Here is a 27,006-nt window from a genome sequence, read left to right as displayed (position 1 = left end):
CGTTTCCTGAGTGGGAACAGTCTCCCTCCTCTATGGGGCCTTTTCGTGGCAGGGAAGGCATCCATCCTTTCCTTTCCGGGCCATCGCAGCCACACTGTCCAAGAGGTGGGTCTGACAATGGCCGCCTTTTCTCAACAGGCGGGGAGGCGTCCTCCCCTACTCCGTATCTCCCATCGGGTGGCCATTGAGTCGCCTGCTCTGAACGTGGGGAAGGCCCCCATCCTTTCCCTTTTCCATTGCAGGCGTCACGTTGCCGAGGTCGGTTTTGGCTGGTGTAAGGAGGGAAACCTTATTTTTAACAAGTGTCCTTCCCCAGTGGAGAGACATGCTAAGCTTGGCCCCAGAGGTTGGCTCTGCCACAGGGACTGTCAGGGACAGACATCGGTGTGGAAGGCATTCATCCATTCCCTTTCCCATCACATTGCTGAGGTGGCTTTTGGTGCACGGGACGGGGGGCGGGGGGGAAGCTTCTTATTTTTAGCACTTGTCCCTCATTCGCTCTGAGTGGGTGTTCAGTCATCTTGAAGGGCAGTATATAAATCGAATGTTGTTATTGTTGGCGAGCTGGGATCTGACAGAGTTCACTGCTCCTCGGCAGGAGGGGACAGCTCCTCGTCTCCATGATGTTCTCTGGGGGGAGGCGCCTGCCCTCCCCTTCCAATAGGAGTTTTAAGCGCTTTCCCTGAGCAATTAGGCTCTGGGGGAACCAAAGGCTCTGTGGGCTCCTGACTTCTTTGTCGCCTTCTTCTATTTAATTTATGTATTTGTTTTTGTCCTGGGCCATTTCCAGATGGCTTACCTGAAGTCGCTCCAGGCTGCAATGTTGTGGATCGTGCCGGGGAAAATGCGAAATATCACGTTTTGAGAAAACATGATATTTCGCGTTTTCCCCGGCACGATCCACAACATTGCGGCCTGGAGCGGCTTCAGGTAAGCCATCTGGAAACGGCCCTGCTTTGTTCATCTCTCCTGCATGGGGGTTCATGCGGTGGGGAACAGCTCTTTACCCCACCCCTGCTAGGACTCCCTCATGGCTCTGTACCCCAGTTTCCTGGGATCTTATGGCTGGAGTCAGGGCTCAAGCCATAATGCTCCCCTAGCACTGTTATGTCTCTAATTGGCAAAAGGAAACGTGGACCAAACATACCGTGCCCTGAGTGCGGTGTCCTATGTAGTCAGTTCTGGAATGAAGCCTTGAACTTGTACCATAGATGGTGATAAGATGCCACTTGCAATCCTGAACACGCTTGCTAAGAAACACATCCTGTCTTGTGCAGTGCAACTTCCTTCTCAGTAAACACGTACGGTGTCAGGCTGCACTCCTTCAGACAACAGATTTCATCGGTTGTCACTTCAACATGCAGTTTTTGCTTCCTTCTTTTGTGTCGAAGCAATCGTCTTGTTGAGGTGGGTTCTTTGGAAAGTGGTGGCAATTCCAGGTCCCTTCTCCCTGGGTCCTCCCTTCCCCTGCTACAGCAGTGCCCGTCGTCCATGACCACATCCCACTGAAAGCCAAGTGGACAGGTTTCTGAGGCAGTCGCTTGTCCAGAACGCTGCTCTGACCCCTTGACAGTCTCTTTGCCAATGCCAGACAGAGGGGACAACTATCTTGGGGTTTCCAGTCAGTTTGGGAGGTGAAGCCCCCCGGAGGAGTCGCCTTACCCCAAGGTGGGGAAGGGGACCGTTGCAATCTGTCGCAGGCAGCTGTTGCGGAGATGGGTTCCAGCGGTCTGCTACAGCAGTTGCTGGACAGCCAGAGCAATTTCAGCTCTGGGGGCGGACCCCCCTTGGGTCCGCCAGGGGAAGGCTTCCAGGTTGCCCACCTTGTTGCGGTTGGTTCTGGGGACCCAACAGGTACATCCCTGAAAGTGCGGCAGCAGGTACTTCTTACTCTGTTTCCCCAGGGGTGTGGAAGGATCCCCTTGCTTCCAGTCTGTGGGTCTGGTGGCACAACATTTTGGGGACAACTTTCTCTCTGGTTTCTGTCCCTTCTGCCGCTCCCCAGGGGGGGGAATGCCCCCCCAAGCGGGACTCACAGTGGCCTTCCCCCAAACTTGGGGAAGGCATCTGTCTGTCTGTTCCTTTCCACTGTGTTGGACAGATGGGATCTTCGGACTGCTAAGTCAAACTCCGGCCGGGTTTGGACACTACATGGCCACCCGTCACTTAGGTGACAATGGAGACCTTCCAATGCCTGGCTGTCCACATCTGCCTCCTGCCAATTGTGGTCTGTCCCCCACCAAATCCTCACTTTCATCCTCCTTTCCACGTGTGTCCCCTCAAGATGTCTGCCCCCCCCAAGAGTCCTCCTGTCTTTTAGTCTCCCCACGCCCAGGTCTGCCTCCTCGAGATGATAGTTCTCCCTCCCAGAGTCGTCACTTCCGGCCTCCCCTCGGGGCAGCCCGATGGGGAGACTTCTATTCCCCCAGGAGACTCTCCTCCTTCCCAGGATCGCCCCTGTCCTGTCCAGGGCTATTCCTGTCTGCCCAAAGAAATCCACTCCCTCCCCCAAATTCAACCTCCTCTCCTAGATGGTCTCTGTTCTCACGTCCTTTCAAAGAGTCTTCCTTCTGCTGCCCCCCGCCAAACATCTCCTTGACTGTCCCCTCTAAGAGTACTTCTCTTCCTCCCCATCCCAGCCGCAGAGCAGGTTTTCTGCTTCCAGGAAGCATCATTCCACATTGGGAACTGACCTTCTGTTCTCAGAGGAAGATTCTCCTACTCCATCCCACGTTTTCATTACAACTTTTGGGTGCTGCTAGCCAGTGCAAATCAGTTGGCATTTGCGACTCCTAGAATTTACTGGAAGTTTCCTGGGGGCAGCCGCTTTAGGGGCCTGTAACTCGGACATCCAAAATGCAATCTTGACGAAACCTGGAAGGTGGCTGGAGGAGAGGCTGCTGAAGATTCTCTGAAAGTTTGGGCTCTCTGGGGGTGAAGGGGGTGGAGCCAGGGCTGCTGGGAGTGACAGACCATGGACAGACAAACTGGTCCGTGAACTGGGTTGGTCCGTGGAAAGTTCGTGGATCGTGGTCCGTGACAATCGATGCACCATGGACCAATAGTCCGTGCCATTTTCCTGCACCATGCCCATCTCTGCTCCTTACCCTGTGCCTGATGAGTTGTTGGTGAGGGGAAAAGTCTTCAAAACAATGCACTCTTCTGCCTCCTGTGTCTGGAAAACTGGTATTTAGTTACACACACACACCCCATCCTTTGTCTCCTTGCTTGCGTACAGAGAACCAAAAAGATGCCAGTTGCTTCATTTTTTGTGTTGAAACGGGCTGCATGATGCAGGGCTTTGTGTTATGTTCCCAGGTCACAAGAAGACCGTTACGTTGTGGCAAAGCGTTATATTTAAGTGATTGTTGCCATCATTTAGTATGAAATATGCAAAAAGAAAATTTGATTTAAATGGAGTTTTTAAAAACTCTCGATTTAAAATAAATCGTTCCCGGGTGCTACATCCATGCAGCGCCTCTTCCGCTGCCAAGGTCCAGGATGCAAAGGAGCTAGATGAAAGGACTCCATCCCAGACCTTCCACTCTGCTTTCGTCAGTGTGAGCTAGGAGAGCCCTCTAACTTCCAGGAGGGCGGCAAACGCCAGGGGCCTACAGCTATGTGTCAAAGGGGCCAGGCAGAGAGAACACTGGTGGACTGCGCTTCCTGCCTAAATGTTGTGCCCGTGTCTGCCTGGGGGCACCTGGGGGACGAGTGGAGCACTCTTTTTGCTCTGCTCGGTCAGGAGTTTTTTTTGGAAAGGTCTTTGGAAGTCTGCAACCCTTCCGTTCCAAACTCAAGATTGCTTTTGACGTTCCCGTTGTCTCAGGGTTTTTTTGGGGGGGGGGGGGGAGTGCCACTGCTTGTAGGGTTGAGGTGCAAGAGTGCCAACCACGGACGATGGGCCTGAGGGGGCACAGGCGCCAGCAGAGCTGTTCATCTGGGCTAGGGACAGACTGAATATATTTTTTTTTTTGCATCTCTTTAGTGTGGGGTGCGGTACGTGCCGTTGAGGCTTCAGAGGTGCAAAAGAGCCCGGCTTTTCTGGCAATGTGACAAAAAGGGCTTAAGACAAAAGGCCAGGAGAGACAAAGGCATCTGGGAAGAGGAAGGCTCCCAGCAGCCTCCCCCCTCCAGCCCTCTTTGCAGGTGTGGCTGCTTCCTGCTCCAGTAATCCTCCTCTGCAGTGTTGCCTAGCAACTGACCTGGAGTTGATCCCCTGGCCTGGTCACTTGCTCCTTCCCTTACCTGCGGAGCGTGTGCGTGCACAACATCTACAGCAAAGGATGCAGAGACAAATGCTGGCCCCCGTGGAGTGCTGTCGGTGCAACTTGTGCGTAATTGTTTGTTTATTAAGCTAAGAGTACCTTCAGGAATAAAAACGGCGATTGTGACTTAAATAATCTTGCAGGTAAAAACAATAGTAAGAAGTACACACCTCAGGCGAAACCTGCACCCTGCAAACCTCCACAGCTACTTCAAAGATTAAAACCTTGATTTAGAAAAGGAGGTTTTACCACCACTCTTGCCAAAGAGCCTGCTCCTCCCCCCTCTGTAGACATGTGGTCTCACATGGTAGCTGTAGCCACAGAAAGTCTCCAGTTCCTTCACAATACTGGATTAGTCCAGAGATGGAAAGAATCCTCCTTAGTAGCCGTCAGTGGGATCTCTCTGTCAGAGAAGCGGGCCTTTTCCTAGGGAGATCCCGGACTGCGGAAAGGTCTCAAGGCAAACCCTTTAATTTGAAACTAGAAGCAAGCTTGTAGCTCATGCGACTGCTGTACTATGGGCTGAATATAATCCAGCACCCTGCTGTAAAAAGAAGGTGGCAGCTGCATTTCTCACTTACATTTTGCACTCCCACTCAGAGCGCATTGCAGCAGTCGTGCCCAGGAGGCCCCCCAGCACATGGTTCAGCATGACGAGACCCAGCCCTGCCGGAGAGGAAAGTGTCTTCCTGTGAGGCGGGGATGGGAGAGGTCTTTTGTCCACTGCGGCCACCTGTTTCTCAAGGAATCTAAAGGATTTTTTGGCTGATAAAACCATGGGGCATGAGCCCTTGCGAAAGCTCCCTGTTCTCCAAGGCAATTAAAATAGAACAAGATCACAACGATGCCAATACTGTTTTGCTAGAAGCTCTTTTTTGACCAAATGAGCCACTACGTCAAGAGAGAACAACGGGGACGGCTTGCTTGGTCATGGCCACTTCTTCCTTGCCTCATATGCAGGGAAGAGAAAGGTGGCCACCAGAGCTTTTTTTTCTGGGGAAAGAGGTGGTGGAGCTCAGTGGGTTGCCCTCGAAGAAAATGGTCACATGGCTGGTGGCTCCGCCCCCTGATCTCCAGACAGAGGGGAGTTGAGATTGCCCTCTGCGAGGGCAATCTCAACTCCCCTCTGTCTGGAGATCAGGGGGTGGGGCCACCAGCCATGTGACCATTTTCAAGAGGTTCCGGAACTCCGTTCCACCGTGCTCCCGCTGAAAAAAAGCCCTGGTGGCCACAGCCCCTCGTTTTTGGGAATCCCTTCCACTGGAAACGGCTCTTTCACACACACGTACACCCCTGACATACACACCTCGAATATCTGAACTCTTGCAGGGACTCCAGAAGGAACGTGGTTCTGTTTTCAGAGACAGGAGGCTGAGCAGGGCCGGTTGTATGCTCTGAGCCCAAAGCCACAAGCTCCGTCTTTGCACAAAGCTCCCTTTTCCAGAAACGCTGGCAATGCTAATGTCACAACAGGCATGAATACTACATGTTGCAAAGCCCCCCCCCCCCAAATCTGCTCATATTTTTAGACATTGTTTTGCTTTTTAAAAATAGCCAAAGTTAAAAGAAATTGTAAATGGAATAAGTTTTGGAAGGAAGGTAGAACAAAAATACCCTTACAGCTGGCAGTGGAGACCCTATGAGAGATTTTGCAAAGATGCTATCAGACTCACACATTTCTTCATCTGAAAATAGAGAAAATGTCAGCCAACAAAGGTCAACCAATAAGCCAGGCAAATCGACATAATTCCAGACATGAGTATTTTTATCTGTAGAACTGTGAATTTTCAGAGTGGGCTTGGGCAAAGAGCCGTGAAAAGATACATGGTTGCTTTGCACATGCTATGCAGAATTGGGCAAATGCAAAATTCGTACACAGCTGTAGTTCACGTTGACAAAGGCTTGGCAGATGTCTCTTCTCTCAAAGGGTTGCCCTAGCTGCCTTCCCCCTTTCTCCATAACTTCTTTCTCCTTTAAATTCATGTTGATAATCTTGCTGATTATCAGGTGTCTTGGCCATTCTCTTCATAACCACTGATTGCTTCTGGCCTGTGTCTTTGGATCGAGTCCTCTCCCTCATCACTGCCCCCCCCCCACTTAATCCTAAACCAGACAGGGGCCGTTTTCACACACATTGAATAATGCACTTTCAATGCACTTTAGTTATCCTTTAGAAGTGGATTTTTTGTTCCACACATGGAAAATCAGTTACAAATGTGCACTAAAGCGTATTGAAAGTGGATTATTTAACGTGTGTGGAAATGGCCCTGTTCTCTATGGAATTCCTTCTCTCCATCCATAACCTCTTTCCCCACCTTCTCTTCAGCCGTGTGTTTCACTTCTTCCACGACTTGGGGAGGGCTGTGGCTCAGGGAAAGAACCTCGGCTTCGCATGCCGAAGGTTCCAGGTGTATCATCTCCAGCTTAAAGGATTGTGTAGGAGGTGCTGTGAAAGACCTCTGCCTGAGGCCCTGGGAAGCCGTTGTCATTCTGAGTAGACAACACAGACCTGGATGGACCAAAGGTCTGATACTTTATGAGTGTTCGTGTGCCACTTGCTGTCTGCTCGTGGTTGTGGCTTCTCAAAAGCATTGACCTGTCTTTGCCTCCTCTGTCACTTCTTCCCAATCGGACCCTGACGTTTCAGCCGTCAACTCTTCTGCGACCACAACTCACAACTTCTACTTCTGCCTCAGTGGACAGTTCGGCACGTGGAACCTGGCTTGGCTTTCCCCCTCTGGTCCTTAATGCTCAGGCTGCTCAACACCTTTGAGGAACCCAAAATACATCCATGTTCTCCTCTTTTGCTGTCTCTCTGGACGAGCAATATTACTCCACCGCTCTGGTGGCACACCCAATAACAGCCCAAGGAGTTTTTAAAAAATCTTTGATATTTTGCTAAGCGCCCCCCACCCCATTCAGTTTTGTTTGCTTAAAATGCTCCTCTTATCTTCTGTTCTGCAACCAGAGGTCTTCATGATCTCTGTGCAATCACATGCATGGGATCTATGCTGGCACAGGGCTAGTCTTGGAACTTTCCAGAGCTTTAGTCAAAACTGGTGCTCATCCCTTCCTCCTGAAATGGTCAGCTCCCTGCGCCCGTCCATATATGTCGTAGGAGCTAAATGAGCCCAACTGCCGGGCAGCATCTCCCCTGCTGTTATCCCCTTTGCCTTCCACCACGTCATCAGCCCACGTGTCTCTGGCTCCTTCCCTACTATGTTCAAATACTGTCAGTGTTCTTTCCATCTCCAGATCTTCCCTGGACTCATCTCCACCCTCTGAATTACCAGCCAGTCTCATTCCCCCCTGTGCCTGCAGACACCTGGAATGTGCAGTTCCAGGAGTGCTGTGCTTGGATTTTTCTGTCCCAGCGCCACCCTTGACCCTCCGCAATCCACCATCCATTGACTGCGGTTTCATTTCCCTCCGTTTCCTCTAAAATCTCTGCCAAGTCTACAGGCCTCCTCCGCTCTGCCTTTGTCCTCCATGACTTTGATACAGTCAAATCTCTTTCCCCTTGAGCTGCTCGGTGTCTTGGCTTTCTGTCAGGGCTTTTTTTTCTGGAAAAAGAGGTGATGGAACTCAGTGGGTTGCTAGCACAGGGGGCAACTCTTGGCGGGAGGTAGTACCCCTGGTACCACATGCATGTGCGCAAAGTGCACACATGCTCCCAGGACCACACAATGACGTCACTTTGGGTCAGCTGGAACAAGGGGGAAGTTTTTTAAAGTTTAAATCGCCCTCGGAGAAAATGGTCACATGGCTGGTGGCCCCGCCCCCTGATCTCCAGACAGAGGGGAGATCAGGGGGCGGGGCCACCAGCCATGTGACCATTTTCAAGAAGTTCTGGAATTCCGTTCCACCGCATTCCTGCTGAAAAAAAGCCATGGTTTCTGTGATATTTTTTCAGCTGGTACCTATCGGATCCCTTCTGTAACATTTTACCAGGGAAATGGCTCCTCAGCCCCTGCCCCCTTGTGGGGCTGCTCCAGATTCTCTTCTTGGGCCTCTCCTGGGTAGCCTTAGGCAACTGAAGGACTTTCTGCAGATGACACTCCCCCACCCCGCCCCGCCATAATCTCCTCCTCCAAACCTCTTCCCCTCTGTCCAGACCCTTACCTCCCCTGGCCACTTGGATATCTCACCAGCATTTCAACTTCTCAAGGGCTCACCTACTTACCTTTCCTCCCAAGCAGTCCTTTGATCGCTCACTCTCCTGTCCTGTCAACATCATCCCGTTTCACCCCCTGTCAACAGTCTGTGCAGCCTTGGCCTTATCTTTGATCCTTTGCTCCCCACGTTGAGTCTGTCACTTCTCATACAAAACAAACATAATATGCGCCTTTCACTCGGTACTCTGGCTGTTCCCTGCCTTTCTGCAACCTCCTGGACATCCTCTGGTGTGCCTTGGTCCTTCTCCAGCCAGATCTCAGTTGCTTTTAATTGTCATCATCTCCCTTGCTGGTCAGGCCATGTGACGCCCCTCTTCACCGACACCTTCACTGGCTTCCTCTCCCAACCCATTTCCTGTGCAGGCTCCTTGGCTTTCTGTTTGAGGTTCTCCATGTCCTTCTCCCACCATCTCTCAGCTGTTATTTCCCATCATATACCTGCCTCACGACCTCTGTGACTCCAGCTTTCTTGATCACAACTCTGCCCACCCCCCCTGTGTCCAGTAGGCCTCTGTGTCCTGCCCAGGACATGTATGTGGGGCATAGGGTTGCCAGGTCCAGGATGGGAAACTTCTGGAGATTTGGGGGGTGGAGCCCAGAGACGGCGAGGTTTGGGGAGGGAGGAGCCTCAGAACGGTATAATGCCATAGAGTCCACCCTCCAGGGAACTGATCTCTGTCGCGTGATCAGTTGTAATTCTGGGACATCTCCAGCCAGCATCTAGAGGCTGGCAACCCTACCACTCTCTGTTCCCTCCTTCCAGTTTGGGATGGCCCCTCACCTGATGCTTGATCAGGTGCCAGGTAAGGCCATTTTTAAAATTTAGCCTGGTGCTGTGCTGATTCTTTTGGCCTCCGTTGTTCATGGTGGGGTTTTAATAGTTTTTTTCTTTCTTTCTGCTCTCCCTCGGGAAATGGATTATGGTTTTGCTTCTCTTCCACCATTTTTGATGGCTGCTGATTTGTTTTGTTCTTGTGTTTGAATTGGTTTGTTGGCTATTTTTAAGTGTTGGCATTAGATTTAATACTGCTGACAACCTCGGAAGCCTGACATTCAAATCACTGAAATAAACACACCCTCAAATGTGCCAGTGAACTCTTCCTCAAACCTCATCTTTTCCACCGTGGGTTGAACTCTTAATCGTCATGTCCATTGTAATTAAATGCAAGTACATCTTACTAAATTTGCTTGCTGTCGTCCTTGGGCACACCTTTTCTCTCTCTTCCTGCTCTCTGTCATCTTCTCATTCTCTCCTTGTAAACTCCTCAAGGGGGAACAGGGCCTGCCTGCCTTTTAAATAAATCAATAATTGGTCATAATTGTGATAATGGTATTCTCAGACATCTAGAATTTCATGCATGCCACTCATTTCAGACAATACTTCTTCCAAAGTATCCCTCTTTTCAGTTTTTTACCGAGATTCACATGGAATAACTTAAGTCTTGTAGACAGGAATCGGCTGGTAGTGTGAAAATAATAGTTTTGTTCAGCTTGCTGACCTACCGATATGTGTTAGGAAATAGCAGTATTCTGTGCGAACAAAAAATGCTGATTTCTGTGACCCCATTATAAATTGTGGAAATTTAGCACGTACACATTGATTGGGGTTATTTGCATAAGTTATTCTGCTCCGGGAGGAGAGCGCTGCGCAGGGCATGGAAATCACATGGCGGTGAGACTTGCCCTGACTTCACCTCCCTCCTTCCAAGCCCATCTCCATACCCTTCAGGGCTAGAAACTGGGAGCGATAGAAATGCTGAATTTGGTGGCTTTTCTTGTGCTGTGTAGAGTTGAAGGCTAGCCGGTGTTCTCCCTATTAGAGAATGCTGTGTCAAAAACTGCCACCATTTTGTGGGCTTAGGCTGTTTCTCCCTGGACCAGTGTCCGTGATTCAGAATGCTGCAGCCCATGACAAGGGGTGAAGTCCCTGGGGAAATCTTGGCCACAGTGCTAGAGCAGGGCTTTCCCCCAAGCGTTTGCAGCAAAAAGATGACAGTGGCCAGGAGTGGGCAGCTGGCTTTCAGCTGCCTCTGTGTTTTGCAGGCTTTATGTTAACGGCTGGTGTGGTTGACAGTCTTGGGGAGGTCATTCCAGAGTTTGCATTACTGATGAGGCAAGAAGGTCACTTCCCAGAGTTTCTCCTCTTTTGCATTGCAGTGACTGGATTGCACATTCTAGAAAATATTGGGAGACAACTAGGCTCGGTTGTAGCATGTGCCGGCTATATAAGCCAGAGATGCAAGAAGAGCAAGTATTTACTTTATCCTGCAAATCTTCTTCTTAATTCCTGTATTGAGACTTCACTCTCCCTTCCCATTCCTCCTCATCCGATTCTCTACCCTTGAGTGTAAAGCACCCTGTATCCCTCGGTGAGATGAAACAACTCATTTTTAGGAGTCAGATTCAAATGCCGAGAAGCAGGTGTTTGTATAAAGGATTCTCAAAAGTCAACACATTTAAACAGAAGTCAGAGTTTCAGACTTTAATTTTGTCTGAACCTTTTTTTTCTGTGCCATGTGGAATCTGAAATGCTTCTTTTTTAAAAGGCCTGTGACAGCCAGACCAATTGAACAGAAAAATGGTATCTTGTCTTTAGATTGTTGGGCAGAAAAACATCCCAAACCTCCTAAACCTAATTACAGTCCTCCTCCATTCACCCCAATATTGCATGGCTTTGTGGACAATTATTGGGTAGCAAGAGACCATGTTGTTATAATTGATCATTACATATATTATTATTACGCTGCTACTTCTGCTGCTATGGGACTTTAAAAACCAAGCCTTATGCACTTTGTTTGCAAACCTCTGCTGTACAGTGTTTTTAGGCTTGGATATGATTGAGCGGAGAAGGTTCTTGTTTTCTTACACACAGAATTCAGTTGTGTTTTGGCAGAACTCTGTCAATCAAAAACGGAGACCAGTTAACAGGCTGTTTCTGAACCAAATCACAGGACCAGAACTGTCCCCTGTTTCAGCCACCATCTATCATGGCTGTCTGGAATCCCCTTTGGGGGTCATTGCAGACAGGGTGCTTTTGATGCGGCCACAGATCAGCAGAACTCCTCAAAGCACGACACCCAGGCAGGCCAAATCTCCAGAAGAAGCAGTCTGTGGGAGGCACATTGATAGCGATAGAGAAGAGTTCAGAGGGCTGCACGTGACTTAAAAGATGCCTGAGGATGATACTCACTGTTCTGTGCAAGGCTGCATGATGTTCAGTCGTGCAAGTGTGCACAGGGGGGATTGACGCTGCTTAGTGCGGAGGACGAATACAAATCGTGATGCCTCACCAACTGCGTCTGGTGCTATCATTGCTGGGTCTTCTTGTGTGTAGCAGCCTGGAGCGCTTATGCCACCTCTCTTCCAGTCACTATCGCAGCAAATCCCTCTTTTGTAGAGTATGTCCTGGGGTAACCCCATTGAGATCGGTGGGGCTGAACCAGAGTTGGGGTTTTGAACAGTTCTGTTCCTTTTGATACATTTAAGTGGTTTTAGAGGAGGGCGGCTGGGAGGGGCAGGTGATGCTCTTTCAGAGGCCTGCTATGCCGGAAGAAGGCCATGAGCCCCGGCTGCTGAGGTCTGAGTATCCAGGAGCTGAGGCCTGAGGGTGATAAATCAGCCACTGAATTTCTTCATCCTGTAATCTCTTTCTCCTGCTTCCCGATCCCAAGAACATAAGAATGGCCATGTTGGATCAGCCCAAGGTCCGTCGAACCCAGAACTCTGTTTCCAGTCAGCCAGATGCCCCCGGGATCTCACAAGCGGCGCATTGAGGTATTCAGCACCCGGTCCACTGAAGTATATTGCCCCTGTACATGGAGGCTCCATTTCGCTTTGAGGGGTAATAGCTGTGGCTAGACCTCCCTTTTATGCGTTTTGTCTCTTTTAGCGCCATCTTGGAGGGGGGCTGGCTGTTTCCATAAACACACAGCGGATGTTAACCAGCATGCTAAGAGCAACGCAAACAGATTAAAAGTATTTGCAGCCCTCCAAGTTAAATGTTGCATTTATCTGTGATCCACAGATAAATGGAAGTGCTCAGTGGGTGATCCCACTTTCTGTTGCCAGATCTCAGATTTTATTTATTTGGTCACATTGTGGTTTGTGCAGCACTCTGGCCTAGTTCATTTGCCCGGTGATGAAGTGAGGGGGCGGACAGGGACAGGCAGCAGGAGGCCCAGGGATCTTTGTCAAGGAAATCAGCACTGCTCGGCCAGTCAAACGGCTCAGCCACTCCTGTGTTCAAGTCTGTGGATGTCAGACATTGTAATCTCCATCAGACAGGGAAGGAGCGGGGAAGCAGGATGCATGGTGTCTGGAACGGGGGGGGGGGGGGAGAGAATGAGGAGAACAAGGAGAAGAGTACCTCTTCCACATTGCTTTCGGTAGTTTTTTTTAGCGTGACCTCAGCTTTGCTTCCTCTCCCCTTCGCTCTAAGGCGAGTGCTTAAACATTGAACTGCAATCCTTTTTTAATACAGTTGCAAAAAATACCACGGACACAGGATGGGCTAACCCTGGGAGACAGAAGGAGCTTGTAGAGTCTCAGGTGATGATCCAAGAGGCATGTCCACATTGCAATCCTGCCTGAGGGCTTTGGGCAACAGGAAGCCCTCTTCTGCTCTCCCCCAGAAATAAATTCCTCGTCACCGCAAAGGTTTATGGGGAAAGTTCTGAGTTAGATCTGTTGGGATGCAGAGCTGCCTGTTTTCAACCAGAACTATCGTAGTAAATAATCACTTGAATGTCACTTATTAGGGGCTTCTTTAAGGTGTGTCATAGATCCAGAAGAGTTAGCCATGTTAGTCTGTAGTTGCAAAATAGTAAAGAGTCCAGTAGCACCTTTAAGACTAACCAACTTTATTGTAGCATAACCTTTTGAGAACCACAGCTCTCTTTGTCAGATGCATCGTCAGACTAAACAATTTTATTGTAGCATAAGCTTTTGAGAACCACAGCTCTGGTAGTTGTGGATTTTCCGGGCTGTCTGGCCGTGGTCTTGACATTGTAGTTCCTGACATTTCGCCAGCAGCTGTGGCTGGCATCTTCAGAGGTGTAGCACTGAAAGACTTCCAGTGCTACACCTCTGAAGATGCCAGTCACAGCTGCACAGCTGCACCTGATGATCTGTGGTTCTCGAAAGCTTATGCTACAATAAAGTTGGTTAGTCTTAAAGTGCTACTGGACTCTTTACTATTTAAGATGTGTGACAGAGAAGTGGATTTTGGACAATCAGGTCCTTGAGAGAAGTGGGTTTTAGCTTAGTTTGCTTCCAAGTAAACCTACACAGGATTAGGCTACAGGCTTTCCCAAGCCAAAGGGGATTGTGAAATATGCTCACAATGATAACATGAACGTTTCCATGGTTGTTTTCCTATCACTTTAGCAAGCATCTTTTAAAATGTGGTGGAGGTCATTTGAACGCACAACATCTGCATTTTGAGGCATTTATTTTCAAAGAGGAGAATATTTGTGTGTTCGGTCTACACCACTTAGAATGTCCATCTGTCTTTGTCCTAATTTTATTTTTGAAATGTTATCCACTGTGCTGCATGTGACAATTCATAGATATCACATAGCTGCACATGGAATTGGGATGTCATATGGGTTGAATCCTGTGCATCTGTTCCACTGGCAGAGGCACCTTCCACCAGGGGAAAGCACCCTTCTTACTGGAAACATGGTCCTCAAAACCCACAAGGTAGAAGTTTCTTAAAACTGACTGATGTTTCCGAGGGAAACAGATAATTCTTATACCTTTATTTCCCTCCCCCAATACCTCATTGACTAAATTACTATTGAAATCTTTGCCACCGGGTGTTTTTTTTTTACTGTTGATTGTCTTTGCGGGACCCCTTAACTGTAGTGTTTTTAGTTTTAATATATAATATTTATTGTTTTTAAGGTGGTAAACTGCTTCGGGCCTCGTTCGAGGGAGAGGCAGTATGAAAATCAAATAAATAAATAAATAAATTTTCAATTATGTGTAAATTTTAAAATACTAAATATTTAAGATTGCTCTTTAAGGGGTTGTTTTTATTTTTTAGACTTTCTTCCATCCTAATTATTTAAAAGGGGGGGATAGAAAAGCAAAGTATGCACCATAAAGCAGAACGGGGATTTTGAGGGTGCACCTGATACGTTCTCCCGAGAAGTTATTTCTGTTGGAAGTTTGCTTAAAGTTTGGCTGTGTAGCAAGTAATAGTAACAAGTATTAGTGACTAGTAGAGATGGGCATGAACCGGGTAAATGGCCCTTCGTTGCGGTTCGTGGTTTGTCACGTTTCACAAACCACGAACCCCATGAACCCGGTTTGGTTGTTTCGTAAAAATGTCTCTTCTGGGGCAGCAGAAGGTCTGCAGAAAACCCATCTCCCCCCTATTGCCTAGGAAACTGATTAATCGGTGCCGGGCTGTCTGCAGTGATGAACTGAAAAACAAACCAAATGAACCAGGCTAAAAATCATAGCAGTTCGTCACAGGACATCAGACGTGCACTCCAACAAACCTCTGGTTCGTGAACCATGGGCCAGCTTGGTTCGTGATGAACTTTGGTTCATATTTCAGTTCGTGCTCATCTCTAGTTACTAGTCTATGTTATAATCTTCTCTATAATGTTCTGAAGACACAAATAACTGTCAAAGCCCTTTGGAATGACTGTGGGAAGGGTTGGGCTGAGCTGTGGGCTCATGGAAACTCTAAACTCCTTTCCCTTTTGACAAGCCATACCGGTAGAACCAAACTCTTTAAAATCCTGGCACGCTGAAACCATGATATGGCTTTATGGGATGTCGGCTGTTTCATCAGCCCTTGCTGAAGTATTATTGAATAGAAACAAGCCAAGGAAGAGCACCCATGCTCAGGAGGCCGGCTTGGTTTTGGGAAGTTGGGAAGTCAAATGGGACAATGTATCAGCCAGTGCTACACTTTAAAACCCATTTAAAATAGAATAAAAATTGGTAGGTTCAAATCTCCGCTAAAATCCCAAAACTGATACTCCAGAAGGGTGCTTGGCAACTGCTCTTGGAAGAAGTTCCTGCTTAGACTTTGATGGAGTCCCCCTCTGCTTTGGTCATGAGATGCACCCTACTAAAAATTTAAATTGCAACCAGTGAAAGTGGACCTCTAAAAAAGATGCTTTGAGTAATTTGACACGAGCAAAGCGGTCCATCCTTGCAAAGCCTGTTCTTCTGAAGCCAAACTCCAGGAGTTTGAAACTCTTTTGACTTGTTTTTTTGGCGTTGTGTGGTTAAAGTAGTCAAGAGTGGAAGACCAGGTTAACTCCGTCCCATCTCCCTCATTCCCACTTCCCCTCCCGTATTGTTAAATCACCACTCTTAACGCCTTCCCTCATTTTATTACACAACTCCTGGAGGAGCTTAGCTTGCCAGAAGCCCCCCATTCTCCCAAAGCTAGGGGTATGTATATATGTGTCTCTGCAAGCATGCCAGCCCAGTAAACCTCTAATCTTATATATGTGTCTCCTTAGTGAGAAGTTCCTCTCCATACTCTCAGCTCAGCTAAGTTTGAAGCCTTCCTCCAACTTAAAGTGGCCCTTCCTTTGGAAGAACAGCCGCTCAGGATGGAGGATGGCTTCTCAGGCTGGAGGGAGAAGGGTTGGAGCCACCCCCTATCTTCACAGGTATGCTGCTGGATTGCTCAAAATGCCATCCTTGTTAAGGGGACCCAAGAGCAGCACCCTGCATTGTGTCAAAGCCATACGGACAATGTGGTTGGGAATGCACACTTCGTGGGAAATGGACCTTTGTGTCTTGCATACCTTTAATGCCCATTTCCCAAGGACCTTCTCCAGTCTAATCCTGCAGCCTCTCTGCTATGGTCTTGCCAAACCATGGAGGGATTCCAGTCCAAAGCATAAGCTCCACGTATCTCCATTTAAAGCGGCAGGCCTCAAGACACAAGCTTACCAGGCAAAGAAAGTCATAAGCCCAGTGCTGTGTTTTAAGTTCCTGAGCTCAGTCACTGCATTAGGACTTAAATTTTGATTTATATGAAGAGACTTCCAATTGCAGCCCTCCCTCCCTCCGAAAGTGTAGAAAGAGCAGTTTAGGGGCACATTTCAAACCGCTTGCAAGAGAAAGCATTACTCAAAGGGTCTGTGAGTCTGTGCAAGGAGTTGATGGGTCCTGTGAGACAAAATGGCCGATGGACACAGGGCTTTTTTTCAGGGGGAACGCGGGGGAACGGAGTTCCGGAACCTCTTGAAAATGGTCACATGGCTGGTGGCCCCGCCCCCTGATCTCCAGACAGAGGGGAGTTGAGATTGCCCTCCGCGCTGCTGAGCGGCACGGAGGGCAATCTCAACTCCCCTCTGTCTGGAGATCAGGGGGCAGGGCCACCAGCCATATGACCATTTTCTCCGAGGGCAACCCACTGAGTTCCACCACCTCTTTTCCCCCCAAAAAAGCCCTGGATGGACACATTATTGAGCATTGGGCTATTAGAACAAGTCTCCTCCAGGCTTTACCTGGACAGGAGACAGGAGAAGGTCTGAGAGGTGAGCGATTATGGCCACAGCCCAAATGCCCAGTGATGTCACCCAATCCCTGCAAGTTGCTAGGAGAGAAGATCTGACTGTTAGGAGCAGTAGAGAGATCTCCAGCACAAAGGGGAAGTGAAAGATTGGTTTTGGAGGGGAGAATATGCTGCGTTTGGAATTCCAAATGTGCCAGGCTGGCAAATCGCTGTTGCGTGTCGCTCTGGACGGTCCCCTGCTCAGGGCTGATTCTTCTGTTTCCTCTGGCCTGCTCATCATTTGTCCTTCTTCTGTCCTCTTCTGTCTCCACAGAAAGTGATGCTTCCTACAGGTGCGGCCTTCCGATGGTTTCAGTAGGAACAAGAATCCAAAGCTTGGCCTCCCAGGGCCACGTCACTGCTTGCTTGTGTTGTCTCAGGCAAGGAATTTTTTTGGCGGAAATGAATGGATGCGCCTGTGTCTCCTTTAGAACCAAAAATATTTTCTCGCAGATTTCATTCCTGTTTTTATAATTTTTTTTTTGCATTTGTTTTAACATCTCCAAGTACTAGTAAAACAAACATTAACTGCTTTTCAAATAATTTTTAAAAAAGGAATCCATAAAGTACCGAGACGTAATAGAGTATGGACAATCAATCGATTTTATTTTCCTGTGTTTTGGTGTTGATGTGGTTTATATGTGGAAGATGCAGTTCTTGTGTAGAGAATGTAAATTTACAGTAACCTTTTAAAATCTAGTTACTAATAAGCACTACTGTAATTAGCACAGCTGTTTACTCATTCGTTTTTTTACTTGATTAATTTCCATCATTAAAGAAAAATAGCGTGGATAGTTTCTAGAATGCCTCAATTTCATGTTTATAAATGAGAATATGTTTAAAATAAAGTAGTTTCCCTTTCCCTAACCATACACATAAGATAAGGTTTAATCAGCAAGATGTTTGGTATTAAAAAGTGGAAGCATACTGCCAAACAGGCAAGATTTTAAAGCAAAATAAAAATATCTATTAAGTTTAGAAACAAGAAAAACAAAGCTACACACTAAAAACAAACCCTGGAACTAATTGCAACGATTCTCTTTTAGAAACCATTTGAAAAATGTTACTGGAATTCAGATAACAAGCTATTGCAGGACCTGTGCTGAAAAACATTTGCAACGAGTCTTTTTTCTTTCTCTTTCTGTTCGAAGCCCTCGTCCGTCTCCTGCTTTCTCACCACCACTAAACTGAAAGGCTGTTTGTAATGTTCTAGCAATTCAGGCTGTTTTGTGAATAAAAATGAAAGCATGTTTTGTGTCATGGTTTACACCTCTATTATTCTGTCCATTGTGGTTGCACGCAGTGGTTTGGGAGCTTTTGGAGACTTTGGTTCATTCCACGAGGATTTTTGAGGTTTGCCTTTTAAGAGGGTTCACATTGCAGCCGGGGGGGGGGGGGGGGCGAGGGGGTAAACTGTTTTATCGTGCCTTCGTAAGCGAAGTCTGTGGAGGTCAGGAGCCAGTGCTAGCCTTTTAGTTCTTCATTTTTTATAACACGAGAATGATAACAGTAACGTAATAGTGCCAGTTTGCCTGGCCCATCTGCATATGTTACTGGTTAGCTGAACAACACATATTCACCAAAGATTTAGAGCCAAGCCACAAGTGATGCCTGACACAGGTTGGACACTTGTCAGCTTCCCTCAAGTTTTGATGGGAAATGTAGGCATCCTGGTCTTGCAGCTGTAATGGAGAGCCAAGCTGTAAAACCAGGACGCCTACATTTCCCATCAAAAATTGAGGGAAGCTGACAAGTGTCCAACCTGTGTCAGGCATCACTTAAGGCTTGGCTCACAGTGAACCTACTCTGACACTGGTACAGCTTTCTTAGTAGCCTGAACTTAAAAACAAGCTGACCAAAGCAGTTAATAAATGCAATGCTTGCTTTAACAGGAAAGACAGTTGAATAGGACATACTTGTAGACTTCCACTATCCTGGGACATACCACGTGAGCTCCAAAGTGTTCCATGTTGAATTGAACATTGACTTTATTGATACTGTCAGATGGCACTGGAAATGCAATGGGTTTGGAAAGAAATGCTGTGAGGCTTCAACTTTCTCAAGGCTGCCGTCATGGGCCGATTCCAGACGGGCACAAATAAAGCGAGTGCTTTAGCTTTTTCAGCGACCTCACTCATAAAAACCCGTAATGTCCCGTCCCTGCTTACCTCCGGTTCATGGCGCTGTGTTGCGCTCCAGAAGCGGATGGTGTGAACGTCGTATTGCGGGTTTGCACACTTCTGGACGCTTCGTCGCCATGGAGAGGCCCTCCCCTTTCCCTCCTTCCTTTGCCGGCTGGCTGGCAACAATATTCCCTTAATTTTTTTTTTTAAACCGGGCACCATTTGCGCAGTTGCACGTTTGCGCACATCGAACTGCGCAAATGCGTACAAATGCACAAATGCACAAAAGTTGACGCTGCATATTTGCATACCTGCACATTTGTGCATTTGCGCAAAACACGTAAAAAAAAATTTTTTTTTTTAAACTGAAATGCGAACCAATGAAGGCCGCCGACGTCAACTGTGACGGGGAGGAAACAACCAATCCCGGGTACCTCAGTTGGCCGTGCGAACATCCGGAAGCGGGATGGCACGGCACGCTGCGAGACAAAGCGGATGGAGACGAAACTGAACGTGTGGCCGGTAAGCGATTATTTCCACAGAAAAACCGCAATTTCTGGCCATCTGGAATCGGCCATGGAGTTCCTCGGGGCCTTGGGCCTTGGCTGCCCTTTGCCTGTAGAAAGAGTCCCCAGCCCTCCTTTGGCCTTCCCAGCACTTTCTTCCAATAAAATTGTTCCCATTTTGATATCACCTCCACCAAATCACATTATTCAGAGCAAAAAAAATTTGGTCAACTTCAGTATGACATGGGTTTAAATCAGTTTTTTTTTTCCCCTGGGAGAAATTATCGTAGTGGACACTTAGAAATGTTTGCATCTAATAAGAGAACCTCATGAACCCGTAACAGAAAATTGTATTGAAACTTGCCCGTGAAAACATTAGGTGAAGACACCACAGCTCTCTTCGTGAGGTGCATCGTCGGATGAAGAGAGCTGTGGTTCTCAAAAGCTTATGGTACAATGAAGTTGGTTATTCTTAAAGGTGCTACTGGACTCTACTATTCAGATGGCATTGCTAGCTTGCTCCTGCTAACTGGTGGCCCTTTAGAACGGCAGACTACTGGGGGAGTTCTTGCCAGCTGAAAGGGCCAGTCCAACCCTGGTCTATTCTATGAATCTTTTCAAGTTCTGAAGAGCAGAGAATGGCCCCCTGTAACAATAGCTAGGATGAGCTGGTGTGGTAAATGCATGGTGAAGCCTCAAAGATGTTTCCAATAGAGGTTAGGACTTAATTGCTTTGCAGCTCTCCCTGTTCTTTCCTCTTCCTGCAATAAATTCACACACCTCCTCAAATTGCAAAAAGGTATGCAGGGTGTCAAATGCACGTTCTCTGAGTAGTGAGTCAGGGCAGCCCTAGGACAGAAATTTTATTTTATTTTGCTGCAAGATACATACAGTCCGCTTAAGCACAGGGATAAATGGCATTCCATACACTGAAGTAATGTTCTGTGTTTCCAAACACTTGGGAGCAGGGCTTTTTTTCTGGGAAAAGAGGTGGTGGAACTCAGTGGGTTGCCCTTGGAGAAAATGGTCACGTGGCTGGTGGCCCCGCCCCCTGATCTCCAGACAGAGGGGAGCTGCCCTCAATGCCACTCAGCGGCGGGGAGGGCAATCTAAGCTCCCCTCTGCCTGGAGATCAGGGGGCGGGGCCACCAGCCATGTGACCATTTTCAAGAGGTTCCGGAACTCCGTTCCACTGCGCTCCAGCTGAAAAAAAGCCCCGAGGCTGCCTATTTACATCCATAGGGGCTGGCATTTCTTTGCAGTATGTTATCATTCAGAGCGATGAAGCACCTTCATTGAAGCTTGCACCGACAGTGACTCGCCTGTTGCTGTTGTTCAGTGCTCAAGACTTTGCCTGCGAAACAAACGTGGGCAGCTTTTTTATTGCCAGTTCACCAAACAACCAGTGTTGGTAGAAAGTCACAGGGGTGAAAGACTGTAGTGGGCATATGCATTCTAAGAGGAAGCACTGAATCTGACCAGGGCAATCCCTTGAGCCTGTATCCTGAATACAGGAAGAGGGTCTTCTTGGGCAATCCACACCTGCCTCTTAGGGTCTGCCTGTACATTACAAAACCTTCGGGTCACATCTCGTCCACCACAAGAACTTTGAAACATGTAAGTTGTGAGCTCTCTCTTGGGGGAAGCACATGAGGCCCTTATTTAGGGCAAATAGCCTGGAATCAGGTCTGGTCACAGGTGCCGTGTCAATGCCAGGTTCACAGCATGCACCACATCCACCATATGGGGACATTTTTGTTGTTGCCAGGAGCAAGGCTGCCTCCATCCCGCAGGTATTTCAGATGGAAATGGATGGATTTCCCAGGGCAAACTGCACATCCAGTTCTCTTACTGTAATAATTCTCTCTTTGTGTTTGTGCCCACACTGTAACCCCAGCCCTGACACTGTGTCTCATTGGTAACTCATTCAATTGGCATGGAATCTCGCACAAACACCAATTTTTCCTGAGTCCCTGCAAGGCTGAGATGTAGCCAGAAGATCCCTGATCATACTGAACAGGCACAGACAGCCCAACAATCTATCTAAAAAATTGGCTCCCTGATCCCAACTGGTGATCAGAGGGTGAGCTGAACTGGTGGATGATTTAGGCAATTGTACCAACAGCACTACTTCTAGGAGGGCAAGATTTTTCACTTAATTTTGAATGATCACATATCTAGCATGGGATCCATTCCTTCAGAAAACAATCGGGCCAGTCACTGGCCAGGTTGTAATTTGGCTTTGGTCACATGACTGCATCCACATCCTTTATTTATGTATTATATTAGTTGTAGCTGTCCTTTCTGCCCAGCCACTCCGTCCAGCGGCTCGTGACATGAAGCTGGAAATAGCAGTATCAAATGCCAATAAAACATACCTTTAACACTCAATAAAAAAAAATCACTGAACGTTTTTACTAGATTTTATATGGATATGTGTCTGGCTTGATGCTTGATGGAAAGACTCGGGTGGTACAGAAACAGGGTTATAGATTCTGACAGATGCATGATTGGTTGTAGCGTGTGCCCCTCTCTCTGCTGGATGTCTCAGGGCACAGAGGCTACTGAGCCTTCCCTCACACCCTCATTTCCTCCGAGGAAGCCTGGCCTGGTGAATCTTCCCGGTATGCTTTGTGTTCTTGGAGTTATTTCTCACTCACGAAGATCCCACTAAGCGGAAAGAGAAGCCTGGATCTCCAGAAGTACCAAAATGGGGGGAGGCAGAAATCAACAAACTGCCAGAACAGCACAAAGTGGAGCAGAAGAGAATGTGTTGGTGCTCATCCATCACTCCTGTGCCCATGGAACTTGGAGCAACACCTGTGCACATCCTCTTTTGCCCTCACAACAGCCCTTTGAGGTAGGAGATTTGCTGACGACCACACTCTGAGCAGAGCAGGAATTTTATGCCAGCTCTCCATGGTCTAAGTCCAGCATGCAACATGGAATTAGGCACCAGTATTTCCATCAAGAATGTTTGTTTTCCATTGTGGCCTTACGAAGAGGTTTTTGCTCAGACATGTTGGCTTGGGCCTTCTCCCCAAGCACTCCGTGCCTGCAGGGAGGCTGCTAACAGCAACATGTTTTGCGGCAGCCCCTCCCTGGCTCTGGCATACAGCCCGCAAGATCATTTCCCCACTGTTGGCATGGGGCAGTCTCCGGGGAACGTGCCTTCCTTCTTGAGAGACTCTTCTGCTCTTGGTGCCGAGCGGTTCAGGTTCAGAGGCAGCTGCAGTGCATCGAGAAGCAGTTCTTGATAAGCCAAGGAAACGGTTTCAGCCAGCATGTGGTATGAACAAACACATGCACCCCTGCAAATCTGAAAATGCTCCAGGTTACAGCTGATGCTATAGGAAAGGCGGCATCTAGGAACAATCCCAGACTGCAGACCAATGTTTTCAGGAAAAGCGGGTCTCTGTCTAGAAAAGGCAAGTCTACTGCCTGGGATATTTTTTTTAGTCGTACACATGCATTTTAGTTATGACCTGGAAGCCCCAGCTTGCTGACCCAGATCTCTACTCCAGACGAGGAAGCTTTTCATTGCATGTTTGTTTCAACGGCTTGCCAGAGTTTACTTCCCAGCCAATGCCCATTTTTAAATGTCTTTTAGTGATTTAACATTGTGCCTATTTCTGTTGCCTTCAATGATCTCAATAAAATCACACATGCTTATTTTACCTGGGTATTCTAACCATTCTGATCCTTTTAAGCCTTCGAATGCAGAGACATAGCTGTTCTATAGTCATTGAAGGAGTTCTATAGTCCTTGAAGGTTTGAGATGTTGGGTGGTCATCGGGCCAAGCAGGGCTTTTTTTCAGCAGGAACGTGGTGGAACGGAGTTCCGGAACCTCTTGAAAATGGTCACATGGCTGGTGGCCCCGCCCCCTGACCTCCAGACAGAGGGGAGTTGAGATTGCCCTCCGCGCTGAGCGGCGCGGAGGGCAATCTCAACTCCCCTCTGTCTGGAGGTCAGGGGGCGGGGCCACCAGCCATGTGACCATTTTCGCCAAGGGCGATTTGAACTTTAAAAAACTCCCCCCTTGTTCCAGCGGACCCAAAGTGACATCATTGTGTGGTCTTGAGTTCCACCACTGAGTTCCACCACCTCTTTTCCCAGAAAAAAAGCCCTGCTTTGGAGTGTAGGAGAGGTGTAGGAGAGGTGTAGGAGAGTGTAGGAGAGGTGTCTCAGGTGCTTCACTTCTTGCTTCTGAACATTCACTAGGCGTGTGTGCATGAACACATGCAGAGACTGCTTATTTCATCCATTCCTTTAAGTCATGCAGTTTATCAGCTGAAGCTAAAAAAATGAGGAGATGGCCAGGATTTTGAGGGAAACCAACAGCTTCCACACGGCAAAGATATACTTTATGCTGCACAGAGTAGTTATGGCCGTGCTGAACTGAAATTCCTCCCCTGAGGCGGTTAGAATCGAAAGCAGCAGTATTTGCTATTAAAAAAAAGTTCCTGCCGTAGGAACAGATAAGTGCAAAGCCACAAATCACTGGCAAAGACGTCCCAGGCTTGCAATAAATGAAGAGCCACATCTGGCCCTTTGAGCTCTGGAAGCTACATGAACAGCAAGCAGCTCCTGAGCCCAAAGTTCAAGGTGGAGAAGACAAGTCCATTTGAACAGACAAAACAGGCGCATTGTTTTCACAACTGCTCCTTTTCTGAGGTTCTCCTTGATAACAAGAAACTGGGTGCTTTAGGAACTCTCTCCTTTTGGTCTCTTCTTTATTCATGCCATAAACGCCTTTGACACACAAAGAAATCAGAGCTGGGCAAACATTCTTTGGAGATGAGCAAGAGTCCAGTAGCACCTATAAGACTAACAAAATGTGTAGTAGGGTATGAGCTTTCGTGAATCACAGCTCACTTCTTCAGCTGTAGCTGAAGAAGTGAGCTGTGCTGAAGAAGTGAGATGTGACTCACGAAAGCTCATACCCTACCACAAATTTTGTTAGACTTATAGGTGCTACTGGACTCTTGCTCTTTTCTACTGCTACAGACAGACTAACATGGCTACCCAGCTTGATTCTTTAGAGAAACAGCTAAAATCCTGCATAGAAAGTTATATAAAGAAATATATATAAAGAGTGGAAATAATAGTTCTATATAAAAATATGATATTGAATATTAAGAGACTGTAAAGTTATGAAGTAAATGTGAGGTGATTTTATTTCTGTGAGGAAAGTTGCAATAAAAGCTCTGGACTGGCTGCCAGACAGGGGAGTTGATGCCTTGTTACCATTGCCAAGGGAGTAGTTTTCTCTCTGAGGTATTCAATGAGTCTCACATTTCTATGGGACAGAAAGATTCTAAAACTGTCACTTATGATGGTCAATTAGTGGACGACTTAAACTATTTTCATTGGCCTTAAGCTTAGAACAAATGAGGGCCTGAGACACAGCGAACTGGCAAACTAACATCTTAACACCACTTTATTATAGGCCTGATGTGGTGAATATTTGCTGCCCTTTATGAGCAAGCCCAGTGGGACTACAGCCTTGCCAATGATTGTTATTTAACACTGTGGCAAATAATTGTATTTTTTCCTGAGGCATGAGAATTGCCTCAGCCGGGTTGGTTTCTTTGGGAGGAGAGTGCAGTGGAAACTTCTGTAGTCCTCTTCATGAATACACAATCTGTTTCTTTAAAAATGTATACATGCAGTGCATGGACTTCCAGCGGCCCATCACACAAGGTGTACCATCCTGCTTCCTCACTTTCGCCCTCTCACAGTCAGAATGTTTCCAAACTTGTCCCTGCCTGAGATGAGTCTAAGTTGGAAAGGCAAAGCCTCCTGCATCCATGATATGATGACCTGGAAGCCCCAGCTTGCTGACCCAGATCTCTACTCCAGACGAGGAAGCTTTTCATTGCCTGTTTGTTTCAACGGCTTGCCAGAGTTTACTTCCCAGCCAATGCCCATTTTTAAATGTCTTTTAGTGATTTAACATTGTGCCTATTTCTGTTGCCTTCAATGATCTCAATAAAATCACATGTGCTTATTTTACCTGGGTATTCTAACCGTTCTTATCCTTTTAAGCCTTGGAATGCAGAGACATAGCTGTTCTATAGTCATTGAAGGAGTTCTATAGTCCTTGAAGGTTGGAGATGTTGGGTGGTCATAGGGCCAAGCAGGGCTTTTTTTCAGCAGGAACACGGTGGAACGGAGTTCCGGAACCTCTTGAAAATGGTCACATGGCTGGTGGCCCCGCCCCCTGATCTCCAGACAGAGGGGAGTTCAGATTGCCCTCATCTCAACTCCCCTCTGTCTGGAGATCAGGGGGCGGAGCCACCAGCCATGTGACCATTTTCTCCGAGGGCAACCCACTGAGTTCCACCACCTCTTTTCCCAGAAAAAAAGCCCTTGGGCCAAGTAATACCACCCAAGAGTTTCTCAAGCTGAAGCTCCCCTTTTCCATACTCCAATTGTCAGAAAGTATGGGGGATGTAAAACATCCCCCTTTGTCTGTTCATGAAGACTACGACAGCTGCTTCCTCATCCTCTGTCACGGCACCCCAAATCTTCATTATGAGAACATAAAGGAAAAAACTGACTAGCACAAATTCCTGAGAAGCCAAATGACTGCTAGGACGGAGCCGTTTTCCCTGCTCCTCATTAACATTTTGATTACATGGAAAGGCATGGAACACCTTGATTCCGCAAGAGGCACCCTGCAATTACCCAAATCTCAGTGGCAGAACGGAGCATCACCATCAAAGTGAAAATACATTCACTGAAGGTGCAGAAAACCTCCTGGGTAGCTAAATAGATGCTCTTTCAGAATGGAGTGAATAGAGGGGCTCTGGGTGGGGTGGCTGGCTGCGTCCCTGCAGCCAACCCCCTGGGCCACACTGCCTGATCTGGGCCGATCGAAGCCCTCCTTAATTGTGTGATTCCTAATATGTGCAGGCACCAATTAGTTTCCTGCCCACATGCTTGCTACTCCAACCCGAAGTAATTTCTTCTTCAGTTCTGCATGTGCAGTTCAACCTTTCAGGACTTCGATTTCTGAGAAATTCTTCTCTTCTTTCTACATTGCGTCGCCATGGCATAGATTTACTTCTTCCCCCTTCTTTAAGCTTCGTATGTACTTTCTGGCATGAGTGTAAAGATTAGATGCATTAGATTTGCTCTGAAAGCGAAATATTCAACTCTGCAATTGTATGTTGCCAAAGAATGACACAGTGAACTGATGCACATGCATCTGATGTACGAAGAGGGGAGCTGGTGATGAATGATGGTGCTGGAACACTTTTTGTAACGTCAGTGACGGAACACATGCTTTGCATGTAGAAGTTCCGTTTCCACTCCAGTGAAAAGATCTCAGATCACAGGGCTGAGAAAAGCTCTTCTGCCTGGGACCATGGAGAACGGCTGCTAGAGGTATGTCT

At 47.6% G+C, this 27,006-nt stretch overlaps 1 protein-coding gene across 6 annotated transcripts in view; it reads left to right on the top strand.

Moving 5' to 3' along the window:
- CXXC5 (CXXC finger protein 5) overlaps nucleotides 1-18,233 on the top strand; it is a 102,116-nt gene extending 83,883 nt beyond the window's left edge. For 5 of the 6 annotated variants that reach the window (XM_054985279.1, XM_054985282.1, XM_054985280.1 and 2 more), the window contains 2 exons: nucleotides 12,115-12,217; nucleotides 17,251-18,233. In XM_054985279.1, coding sequence (XP_054841254.1) covers nucleotides 12,115-12,216 — 102 coding nt within the window. In that variant the 3' untranslated portion in view covers nucleotide 12,217; nucleotides 17,251-18,233. The remainder of the gene's footprint in view (nucleotides 1-12,114; nucleotides 12,218-17,250) is intronic. The other variant, XM_054985283.1, reaches the window with a different exon arrangement.
- The last annotated feature ends 8,773 nt before the right edge of the window (nucleotides 18,234-27,006 follow it).

This window comes from Eublepharis macularius, chromosome 7, assembly GCF_028583425.1.
Source record: "Eublepharis macularius isolate TG4126 chromosome 7, MPM_Emac_v1.0, whole genome shotgun sequence".
NCBI lineage: Eukaryota > Metazoa > Chordata > Lepidosauria > Squamata > Eublepharidae > Eublepharis > Eublepharis macularius.
Note: the sequence above shows the minus strand (reverse complement) of the source record. Positions and strands in the feature narration are given on the sequence as shown.